The sequence below is a fragment of the Sinocyclocheilus rhinocerous genome, unplaced genomic scaffold (genome assembly GCF_001515625.1).
Source record: "Sinocyclocheilus rhinocerous isolate Xijiao unplaced genomic scaffold, SAMN03320098_v1.1 scaffold2134, whole genome shotgun sequence".
In the NCBI taxonomy this organism is placed as follows: domain Eukaryota; kingdom Metazoa; phylum Chordata; class Actinopteri; order Cypriniformes; family Cyprinidae; genus Sinocyclocheilus; species Sinocyclocheilus rhinocerous.
Window position 1 is genome coordinate 688,952 of NW_015652303.1, and position 12,371 is coordinate 701,322.

The 12,371-nt window shown below is 35.5% G+C and overlaps 1 protein-coding gene across 1 annotated transcript in view; it reads right to left on the reverse strand.

Annotated features, from left to right (window-relative positions):
• The window catches only part of LOC107714657 (pleiotropic regulator 1-like), a 24,698-nt gene extending 12,360 nt beyond the window's left edge, over positions 1-12,338 (reverse strand). The window contains exons 1-9 of the mRNA XM_016520586.1: positions 12,334-12,338; positions 6,658-6,794; positions 6,126-6,219; positions 4,471-4,561; positions 4,137-4,235; positions 3,838-3,930; positions 2,455-2,604; positions 2,254-2,355; positions 2,060-2,162 (exon numbers count right to left, since the gene is read on the reverse strand). Coding sequence (XP_016376072.1) covers positions 2,060-2,162; positions 2,254-2,355; positions 2,455-2,604; positions 3,838-3,930; positions 4,137-4,235; positions 4,471-4,561; positions 6,126-6,219; positions 6,658-6,781 — 856 coding nt within the window. The 5' untranslated portion in view covers positions 6,782-6,794; positions 12,334-12,338. The remainder of the gene's footprint in view (positions 1-2,059; positions 2,163-2,253; positions 2,356-2,454; positions 2,605-3,837; positions 3,931-4,136; positions 4,236-4,470; positions 4,562-6,125; positions 6,220-6,657; positions 6,795-12,333) is intronic.
• Positions 12,339-12,371: the final 33 nt, after the last annotated feature.

Consider the following 12,371-nt stretch of genomic DNA (forward strand, 5'->3'; position numbering starts at 1 on the left):
ACAGTTTACTACAGAAAACTACAGTTCAGTTCAATTAACAACAACAAAATAAAATGCTCCAAGAACTGGTAACTTAAACAGGGTTTGTACAGATACTGCTAAATGAAATTCCAGGACTTTCAAGGACTTTTCAAGCACTATTTTTGGGGTTTTCAAGGACTAAAATCGAACAATATTTCTATCTTTCAAATTCTAATAAATAAACTAATAAAAAAAAAAGGTACAAATAAAGTGCAGCACAAGCAAAGCATGCAATGACTGTGGCCACTTTAACATTCAAAAGGATACTATGGCAAAGATATCGCTTTCCTTATTCAAACTGATTTTATTTTATGAATAAATGATTGACCTGAGGAATGAAAGCAATATCATACACTTGAAATATAAGCTATATAACGCTCGTAGATACTAGGGGTGTGACAATAAACTTAGCTCATGAGATGAGACAAAATACAGATACTTGTTTCACTAGAACGAGACAATGTTTTAATACTATTTTTAAGAAATTTTCAATTACAAAATATTTGTCTTATCACAAAATGCAAAAAAATAAATAAAAATGAAGTTGTATTTTGAAATGTTTTTAATCTAGGGCCGTAACTAACAATTATTTTGGTAATCAAGTAATCTGACATTTTTTTAGTAATAAAAATAGACCTAAGTGAAAAACAGGCTTTAATATGTCTATATTTATAAATAAACTAACGATAAGGCAATCATAATTGGTTCAAATAAAGTATCAAAACCAAGTAATTACATGGTTTTATTGAAAAACAGTTATATAAATGCAACACAACACAAAATATATAATGTAATATGCCTATATTATATAAATGAACAAAACCAACTTAAAGGGTTAGTTCACCCAAAAATGAAAATTCTGTCATTAATTACTCACATGTATTATAACAAATACCTGCAGAGGGCGTCAACGGCCTGGTGATGTTTTACTTTACAGCGTGATTCAATGACGTTTAAATCCATTTATTATTTGGACCAGCAAACTCAGAGCAACTTTTATTTTGAAATCGAGATGTACAACAAATCGCATATCTAGAAATATGTTGATCTAGAAATACTCTCCTGTGTTTGCATAGGTTTAAAAATGATTTACATTACAAATCTAGTGAAATAACACGCAGTTTTCCCAGATGCAACCCAAATTCACAGCATTTGTAGAGGAAGACTTTGTCAATCGTGCTGCTGAGATTGAGACGCGCTCCACGCTTGTAAATGATTACAGTGCAACACAAAGTGCATCAGACTTTATATGCGTTCTAAGGCTGCACGATAAATCGCATGCGATATTTAACGCGCATCTTGTCAGTAAAGCCGGTTCTGTAATCAGCGGTAAATCTCCATCACGTGCGGGCTTTCACATGGAGAAGCATTTACTACACAGAGCCGTTGTTCACCGACAAGCTGCGCAAAACCACGATCATATTTTGAGCATGTTTTGCGCAGCTTGTCAGTGAACAACGGCTCTGTGTAGTAAATGCTTCTCCATGTGAAAGCCCGCACGTGATGGAGATTTACCGCTGATTACAGAACCGGCTTTACTGACAAGATGCGCGTTAAATATCGCATGCGATTTATCGTGCAGACCTAATGCGTTCCCAAACAAAACCCAAACAAACAGCACATGTAATAAAAGACCGAACAATATAATGCAAGCACTATCAAAGGTCTTACCACAAAATCAACTTTATACTGATATTGCGAGACTGCTTTTCGCCTCAAGGAGTAATATCGCGAGATCTTGTGCGCTCCCAAAAGCCGAGTGAAATGGCTCTGTATTTAACACGTGCTGCATTGTTAATTTTGCAAGAAATTATTGTTTTTATCGGAAAAAAATTTAACACTAATTTCATATATACTGCCTTTTAAACATTCAAGTACTTTTCAAGTACCTTAACATAAATATGGCTGTTTTTAAGGTTTTCCATGACTTAAATTTCAAAAAGTCAAATTGAAGTACTTCAAGCACTTTAAGCACCTTGTGCACCCTGTGTTTAGAAGGCAGAGTCAAAAAAAACAACAAAAAAAGATGGATGCATACCTGTAATCACCTGTGGCTCGGCACTTTGACATTTGACTGTAGCCACTGTGTTGGTGTGTCCAGAAAGGGTGTGGACATTTGCCTTGGTCCTGATGTCCCAAACCTACCACACACAGACAATATACATTAGTACTTTTGTACAGTAGGTTCATGGCCAATCAGCTGGAAAAAAAGTGTGAGGACTGCTATCTTACTCTCGCTGTGGCATCTCGACTACAGGTCACCAGTACGTCAATGGTAGGATGGAGGTCAAGGTCATACACTGCACTCAGATGACCGTGATAGTGCCTAATAACCTGCGGACAACACAGAAATCTGAAAAATGTATCCATGCCTGTATCCTGTAAGTAAAGTTTAGACTGAATGCATGTTGTTTTTGTTTGTATAGTTTCTACCTTGTTATACTCTAGATCCCAGCATTTAACCTGCTTGTCCTCCCCGCAGGAGAAGAGGTAAGGGCTGCGTGTGCTGACAGCTACCCCTCTCACCGTGCTGATGTGACCCGTCAGAGACAACTTCAGCTTACCGCTGGCAAGATCCCAGATCTAGCGTTACAGAACAAAAGCTTAAAGGGGTCATATGATGCGATTTCAAGTTTTCCTTTCTCTTTGGAGTGTTACAAGCTGATTGTGCATAGATAAGATCCCTGAAGTTGCAAAGACTAAAGTCTCAAAACCAAAGAGATATTCTTTATCAAAGTTAAGACTCTGCCACGCCCCCCTAAAACGGCTCATTCTAACACGCCCCCACATATCTACCTCACCATGTGGAAATATTTGCATAATGCGCCCAAATGATCACGCAAAGAAAGAAGGCGTGGTTTCAGGAACAGCAGTTAGTGTTGAAGCAGCCATGTCAAGGAGATGCTGTGTGTTTCTAGGAGAGGAGGTAATTCTGACTTTGCTATGACAATCTGGCGCTTCTGCATCAGCTACTGTTTTGTTATTAGTTTAAGTATTTGCTATTGACTGTTCAAATGCGGAGTTTTGCGCATTGTGTGTGTGTGTGTGTGTGTGCGTGTGGCGCGCGAGACAGGGTCACATCACAGTGGAGTCAGCTGTCTTAACCGTGGCTTGTGTACTGCAAACACATACCAGCTTCATCACTGTGTCTGTCACGCGACTCTGTTCCCCTTTCGGGCTGTCTTTACATTTATTTTGAAAGCTGAAGCTAGCGATTATGGTAAGGGGCGTTACATTTCCGACGAGTGCTTGCGGTGTTCGGCCAATCACAATGCACTGGGTCAGCTGGCCAATCAGAGCAGACTGCGCTTGTCGGAAGGAGGGACTTTGTAGAAAATGAAGCGTTTGAGAGAGGCGGGGCATATAGGACCTACAATAATGTACAGTATTTGAAAAAGAATGTGTTTTTTGAACATTAAAGCATGTCAACATATTCTGTTACACCAAATACACAAAATAATGATCTTTTAAAAAAGCATCATATGACCCCTTTAATAATGATCTTAAGTAGGGCTCCATGTTGTGGGGGGGGGGAAAAATTTAATTGTGATTTTTCTAATTAAAAAAACCCTCTAGGTTTGCTGTACTTGTTTGTAGGGCTGAACAATTCGGCACTTCATATACAGTATACACACACACATATAAAAATAAATAAATAGATCTGTATAGATAATATGCAGACAGACAGACAGATAGATATATAGATAGACAGATAGATTGTCTTTGCAATATGATAGTCTTTGCAATATGAAAATCACACTAAGCAATATTGTCATTTCAGTTTTCTTTCGACTAATTTTAAGTCAGATAGATCACCTTTATAGTTCTGTCTGCCGATCCAGTCACAAACCACTGGTTTCCAGGCTCCACTGCTATAGATCTGACCCAGCCCAGATGGCCACTAATGACCTGAGAGACAGAACCAGAGAAGAACATCATATCCAATGAAACTCCATCATTGTAAACTGCCCTTTTTTGTCTGTATCATAATGGCCTTTAAAATACTTTCCAAACATACAACAAATGAAACACAATGACAGTTTCTATTTACAAGTACTCAGGAATAAAATAAACAAACATGCTGAATAACTCCTGGAGGAAGACAGAGCACTCACTCTGTACAGTTTCCATGGTGGATGCCACTGAGGTTTGGGCATGGTAGGAGCCTTTCTTGGCACCAGTGTAGAAGTCTTTGTGCCTCCTTCCATGAGAGACTACAAGGCAAAAAACATAAACTGATGCTATGAACTTCATCTTTAATAAAATGTGCAACCATCTACACACTGAAATACAAAATCATTAGTTCAGTTTAAGGTAGCCTACTGAAATACGCATGGGATAAGAGCAGTCATATCTCATTCATGAATTGACATTACATTCTAAGAACAAGCAACTAAATCTAAAATGATTAATTTAATCATTGATATAAAAATAAAAGCTGACGCTCACCAGCGCGTGTTGTGGGGGTTGAGATCTCTCTGCACCTCCTGCATGTCTGTGGATATCTGCCACACTTGCTGCAGTTCGACTGGCTTCCTGCCTACAAAGCAAGGAATAAAACATATCAAAAACCTAATTTACATTTAAATTAGTATCAGAATCTAATCACAGGTGAACAACATTACATACAGGAGTAGAACATGGTCCAAAATGTTTTGCAATGTTACATCCATGTGACAACATTAAAATTGCAATGCAAAGACTAAAGCACCCTTTAAGAAATTTTCATGTTGATTTAATAAGATATGTGCATCTTGAATTATACATATATGACAAGTTTGTCAGTTTAAAGCTGTAGACAGGAACTGAAACATCTTGTTTACATTTTTATATTGAAACCAAATCAAGATATGGCTTAGTGTGATTTTCAAATTGCAAACACTGTGATTTAATTAAATAAGTAGCTTATATGCACTGGATATTTTAGGGTGAAGAGCTGTTCTTTTATATGCGAGCAGCTCATGATGGCATTTTCAATGTCTCAAAGTAACTTGGTTCACAGTAAATGCAAACAAGCTCATCTTTGCATTTGAGTCGCTTATACATTTGGGCTAATTTATGCAGCCATACAAACAAGCACTGCAAACCTGAAGCTAGAATTTGCAACTAGAATTTGCCCCCAAACTGTGCAGCACTAAATCAGATCTGGGCCCGTATTCACAAAACATTTTATCTTATCACTAAGAGTTATCCTAAATAGCAGTAAAAGTTTTTAGCTAAGAGTTTTCTCTTAAAACCTATTCACAAAGCTGCTGAGACAAACTTTTACTAAGGCATAGAGAGAAGTCTTAAGCTAAGAGTAAGGGTGGGGTTGACCTCGTTGCTATGGATGATGTCAGCATGCTTGCTAACAATGCACACAGTGATTGGCTGATAGTCTCTGTCAGAGATTTATTCATAGAAATATTGTTGAGCATGATTTTATGTTGCCTTATTCAAATAAAGGTTTAAAAAAAAATGTTAATTGCCACATTCAAATAAAGATTTTAAAATGCAGCCTAAGTGTCACTAATTAAACAAGTATATGTTCAGCTAATTAATTGTCAGCCTCTTACATTGTTGCTTCTGGTAAACAATTTTTAATTAACAGAATAGAATAATCATGGCTGATAGTAAGACATGCAAACGTAAAAGAAAACCAAACTGCACGCAAGAACAACTGTTACTTCTTGCCCAACTGGCCAATGAAAACAAGGGTATAATCAAAGAAAAATTGTCCCTGACAAATTCTACAATAGTCATAATACCCCCGCGATTAAGGTGATACCTTTTTAAAAGCTCATAATCGTCAAACGTTTCTAAAATGCTTACGTTCCAAGGCAGATTGCCAGCAACAACCACTTTAGGATAGTTCTTGTGACTTGGTCTTAGTGACTTAGGAGTCCTCTTCACTACTCCTCATGTTTCACAGATTTAGGAGCTAGTTTTAGCATTAAAACACTTTGTGAAATACTCTCAGAGCAAACATTTAGGAGTCCTAAATTTAGGACTGACACGCCCATTATTTTTAAGATTTTCTCCTAAATCTGCAAGTTATGAGCTACTTTTAGCCTTAAGATTTTTTGTGAATACGGGCCCTGAAGTATTGGTGTTTAGTTTATCACCTTGCTTGAGAGGGAGGAAGGGCCAGAGCCATGGAGTGAACACCTGCTTCACTGGGCATCTTCTGTATCTGTGTATCTGCAGTGAGGGCCACTCCTGCAAACATTAGAAAAAAAAAATGATTAGGCCTCTGAAGAAAATACAGTTCTGTGCAATTAATTTAAATGTTCAGCATCTAGGTTTTCAGGCTTAAACAGACTTCCCTGGAGATGATGGACAGCCCTCTACGGACACCTTAGCAATTGAATCTTCATTGGCTAGTAAATTTTTTAGTTTACTCGCCAGACTGATAATATCAATGTAGAGGGTTGATGGATACGGATGAGTTCCTGTCACCAAGTAATCTGGACCAGCGTCTGCATAAATTAAGTCCAACAATTACAACAGACTGAAAAGTCAATGTTAATGATTACACTGACAACGTTTTTTTTTGTTGTTGTTTAGTCCCTAAAAACATGAATATAACAAAACACAAAAGGACCAAGATTTCAGTTTGTGTAAATCAGTTCCAAAAAGAAATAGGTAACGTTATACCAGGCAGTGGGTATCCCGGCTGGCCATATGGGTCAGAGGCGTGGAGTGGCCCTCTGTCTCTGCCCTCTTTCAGCACAGGCATGTGTAACACTGGTTTGTATTCTGCTCTCATCATCACGGTCATCTTCGTCTTGTAGCTAAAGACATAAGTAGTAAGATATTAGTAGTATTAACGAGCCATTTAGCTTTATATACAGACTCACAGACAATAATTACAGATTCTTCCTAAAGAACAGACTTATGAAATGTTAAAGTGTAAAATTTCAGTCTTTCAGTTATTGTCCTGTTGAGTTACAGTACCTGCACAAAACCAATAACGTTCGTTGGCTACATCCAGTGGTGTAGTGGTGCCTGGAGAAGTGGGTATACTCTTAATTTATGCCCCATGACATGTGTTATAAACAGTGACGTGTAAAACTAGTCTTGTATATTTAGTTCACCCCAAAATGGGCCAGTAGAATTTGCATATTGTCACTTAACTTCTGCTGCTTGACTTCACGGAGTAAGAATCATTATGAAATTAAAATTTAGTGTTGTATTATTTGAAAAAAACAGTAATATTAAATTCTCACATTAAGGGTGGTTTAAACTTTATTGATTTTAACTCATTGAATAATACAATTAAAATAAATTGGCTTAATCGTTTCCTCAAAAATCCCACCTCTGTTTGGAATATTTTCCCTCAACTTGTCTTCTCACAGCTTGGTGGTGTAAAAAAAAAATTGTCTTAATGTGTTTTCTCCCCACCGGTGTTACATATGGAACAATAGGAATATTTTATTTAAGAATAAATCTTTGTTCAATAATCAGTGGTTCAGTAACGGAATATTTCATGTTAGTCAGCTCTTTAACAAGGATGGTCTGCTTTTTAGGTATACAGAATTTCTTTTAGAATATAATATACCTGTAACTCCTAAAGATTTTGCAACTGTTATGGATGCTATTCCATCTGGCATATGCATGCTTTTTTAAAATTATACTCTATCTATAGGAACAGTTCCCTTTCCTGAACCTATCAACATGCCTATTGGTGAAATATGTTTCACTGGGAAAAAAGGAAGAAATTATAAAATAAGAACGTTATTCCTTGAGAACATTGTCTCTGCCCCTTCTGCAGTCTCATATTGGAACAATCTTTTTGATAATTTAAATTGGAAAAATATATGGTCCATGCAACAAAGACTTTTCCTCACTAACAAAATAAAAGAAATAACTTTTAAATTACTCCATAATATTTTCCCTGTCAAACTTTTTCTTAAGAAAAAATTTGGATCAGATTTTGACACTAATTGCTCCTTTTGTCAGAATGATACTGAAACACTTCTTCATTTGTTTTGGTCGTGCAACTATACTTTTCAGCTCTGGGAAGATGTTAGTTATTTTATTTCAAGTGCTATCTTACAAGGTTTTTCAATGAATCCTAAATCTGTTATTTTTGTTTCTTTGAAGCGGATTCAAATGCCTGCTTTATTATAAACCTAATTCTCTTTTTGTAGATTTTATATTCATAAATGTACATTTTCGAACTGTAAACCTATTTTTGTAGCATTCTTACAAGAGATAAAACATTATTTACTTACAATTTCATTCTCACTTAACAAAAAAGCTCTCAAAACATGTACGGTTTGCACATCCTACAAACTCTTTACTGTATTTAATGTGTAATTTTTATTAATTTGTGTAATGCCCTCTTATTTCCTTTTCTTTTTTCCCCTTTGTCTTTTTTTTGTTTGTTACGGTCTTTTTCTGCTTTAAACTATTGTACTGATTGTTTTTTTTTATTATTATTTATTCTATTGATGTTATTCTTAACTGTTGTTATGTTTTAATTTTGTTGTTCCATAATGTAAACTAAATGTTCAGATAAAGCATTAAAAAAAGTGAGGCATACACGACGTTAATAGTAAGATAACTCCTCTGATTAACTGGAAAGACCAGCTTGTGACGTTTATATTTTGCTTGGGTGCATGTGGTGAGTAAATTACTTTTATAACCTGAATGTTTGCAGTACGTGGTGTTTAGCATTGGCAGACTGAAGAGGGAAGTTCCTGGTTCGTCTCATGATAAACGCTTCACGGTGTGCAGAGCGCAAGCGTAATTTGACAACGATGTGAAAAGTCATGCAGTTTGCTTGATGAACAGCAGAGGGCGGTCGAATGCCAAAAATCGTCCAGACTAAAGCGATATATACATGTACGTACTTGGCAGACGCCTCCTATCCTATTCCTATCAAATGCCATTGATTGATATTATTATTGTTAGTGTTTAGTTTTTCTGAACAAAATATAGCATTAAATAGTCTATTATAAAGCAGATTATTAGATTATAAAAGTGTCCTAGTTATTGTTGGAGTTTTATACATTTAGCATAATATATTTTTGCCAGAACACAGACCAATCAGCTGAAAGATCGATGACTTAAACAACAGCAACGACTATTTATTTTCAACGGATATCCATTGGTGTAAAAAAAATATTTATTATATATTTATGATTCTGGGTCTACGTTTGTTATTATTATTATTATAATTGTTATTATTAATAAACTAATGAGTATTGTAGTTTTGTTAACACTTCTAAAACTGCTAATATGGCTAGAAACAAAAGATTATTTAACTGTTAAATCGGAATTTATTTAAATGTGTAACGAAGAAAGTTCTTGATAAAAAATATCGCACACGTAATTTTTGGTAAGTTAAATGATTTTATTTCAGGCATATGGCAATAATAAATAGGCTAATAATAAAAAATAATAAAAAAAAAAGCTCAGCGTACTGAAGTCCAACAACTGAGACGTGTCCAGTAAAGTTTTAGATTATAATTTGGTGTAGGTCTGTCACCAGAAAACCCTTAATGGGCACCCTTTACCGCGTATTTCAGACGCAGTCGTCATAGACGAAATGAGTAGTAAAAACGCTTTAATTGTGTGTCTTTTTGTTGATATGCGCAGTTAATTATGTTAAATTTGTTGCGCCCACTTGTGGTTCATAAAGGAACACATAGCCGTGTGTTTGGATTTGTGCTTTGATGCGGTAAAGAGAGAAAGACTCTTTTACTGCGGTCATGGGCAAATATAAGGGACCTATTTTTCAAACAGACACATCGACACGCAGTACGTACAGACAGAGAGACAGACACATGGACTGTTTTGGTCGGGCGAGTTAAGTGGGCTTATTTGATTAGCTTTCATTCTTTCCTTTGCCATTCTGGTTTTCTCAGCATAAATGCATCCTCAGTTTGCCATTAGCAATCAGCCTGTGTCTCTTGCAGAGGTCTAAAGGCCTATAGATTTATCTTTATGTGGTGCATAAGGGTAATGGTGATTGCAATGGAAAGTTTTTCCAAATTAGCCAGCATTTCTGAGATGTTTCGTACATGTGGTTTGACTCAAAACAAGAGATGATTAAGAATTTAAAAGTTATTTATTTGAAAGATTTTATAATTCAGACAGAAAGTGATTGGTAGCTTACAAGGTAGGCCAGTGTGTGTGTGTATGCACAGATTGGTTGGAATGTCATGTCCATCAAGGTTTCCTGTCTGTGAACGTAATCTGCGGGAAACAGGCAACGTTTCCCAACAGTCTCAGCGTGACGATAAGCTGCTTTTTATCAGGGTTATGAGGCCGTGCTGCAGTTGGCACTGGTTGTGTCACACGCATACACACACAGAGAGCCTCAGGTGGTCAGACATTGAACGGTTTGTATTCAGTGGTTCAGTAGCGGAATATTTCATGTTAGTCAGCTCTTTAACAAGGATGGTCTGCTTTTTAGGTATACAGAATTTCTTTTAGAATATAATATACCTGTAACTCCTAAAGATTTTGCAACTGTTATGGATGCTATTCCATCTGGCATATGCATGCTTTTTTAAAATTATACTCTATCTATAGGAACAGTTCCCTTTCCTGAACCTATCAACATGCCTATTGGTGAAATATGTTTCACTGGGAAAAAAGGAAGAAATTATAAAATAAGAACGTTATTCCTTGAGAACATTGTCTCTGCCCCTTCTGCAGTCTCATATTGGAACAATCTTTTTGATAATTTAAATTGGAAAAATATATGGTCCATGCAACAAAGACTTTTCCTCACTAACAAAATAAAAGAAATAACTTTTAAATAACTCCGTAATATTTACCCTGTCAAACATTTTCTTAAGAAAAAATTTGGATCAGATTTTGACACTAAATGCTCCTTTTGTCAGAATGATACTGAAACACTTCTTCATTTGTTTTGGTCGTGCAGCTATACTTTTCAGCTCTGGAAAGATGTTAGTTATTTTATTTCAAGTACTATCTTACAAGGTTTTTCAATGAATCCTAAATCTGTTATTTTTGTTTCTTTGAAGCGGATTCAAATGCCTGCTTTATTATAAACCTAATTCTCTTTTTGTAGATTTTATATTCATAAATGTACATTTTCGAACTGTAAACCTATTTTTGTAGCATTCTTACAAGAGATAAAACATTATTTACTTACAATTTCATTCTCACTTAACAAAAAAGCTCTCAAAACATGTACGGTTTGCACATCCTACAAACTCTTTACTGTATTTAATGTGTAATTTTTATTAATTTGTGTAATGCCCTCTTATTTCCTTTTCTTTTTTCCCCTTTGTCTTTGTTTTTGTTTTTTTTGTTACGGTCTTTTTCTGCTTTGAACTATGGTACTGATTGTTTTTTTATATATATATATATTTATTTATTCTATTGATGTTATTCTTAATTGTTGTTATGTTTTAATTTTTTGTTCCATAATGTAAAGTAAATGTTCAAATAAAGCAAAAAAAAAAAAACTCCAGTGTTGCATTGGGCTGCCTTAATTAATGATATAGATTGGAGAAGAGCATGGTTGTTGCCTCATAGATATTTTCTTCCTAATAAGACCAAAGAAGTCCACTTATTTTATAGTTTACTATGTATAGTAAACTATAAAATACTGCATAAAATATATCCTGTTAACTCCTGTTTCCAAATATGTTGATATTCCTAAACCTTAATACATTTATTCTTTTCTTGTGAATTTGTCAGAAGTTTTGGCTTGACTTGTATTCCCATTAAACAAACCCCCTATCTTTGCTAAATCTTTTAGCTTGAAAGATACTATTTGTTATTACTCTGACTCTGCCAACAAATCTAAAGAATATATTTTCAACGTTTTTATTTTGTTTGGCAAATTTTTCATCCATAAACAAAAATGTATGGGCTCAAGTCCTACTCTTTCACATTTTCTGATTGAGGTTGACTCACTGCTCACATCTTTTTGTTTGACTAGCAATAAAAAATGTGACATGTTTTTGGAACTATATGACAAATGTATTTCTATTGACTCTGATTAAGTTTAGAAAGCTTTCCTTCATTGCTCTGTTATTATTATTATTATTATTATTATATTTTCCCCTTTATTGTAAGCTGCATACCACCTTATTGTGTTTTCTTCTTTTTCTTACTTCTATCTTCTTTTCTTTGTTAATGTTCTCCTGAAGGTGATTGTATATTTTCACCCGATTTCTTTCTTGTCGGTTCCAGATACCCCTGAGTTGACTGAGATTGCTGCAGCCATCCCTGGGTCAGTCGAACCAGTTCCAGGCACCCTTGATTTGATCCAGTAAAGTCCGTACCAGATTCTCCTGGGCTGTGGCCATTTCTGAATCAGTCAATTAAACCAGCTCCAGTCACCTCTGAGTCGGCCAACACCTCTGCAGCTATCAGAGTCG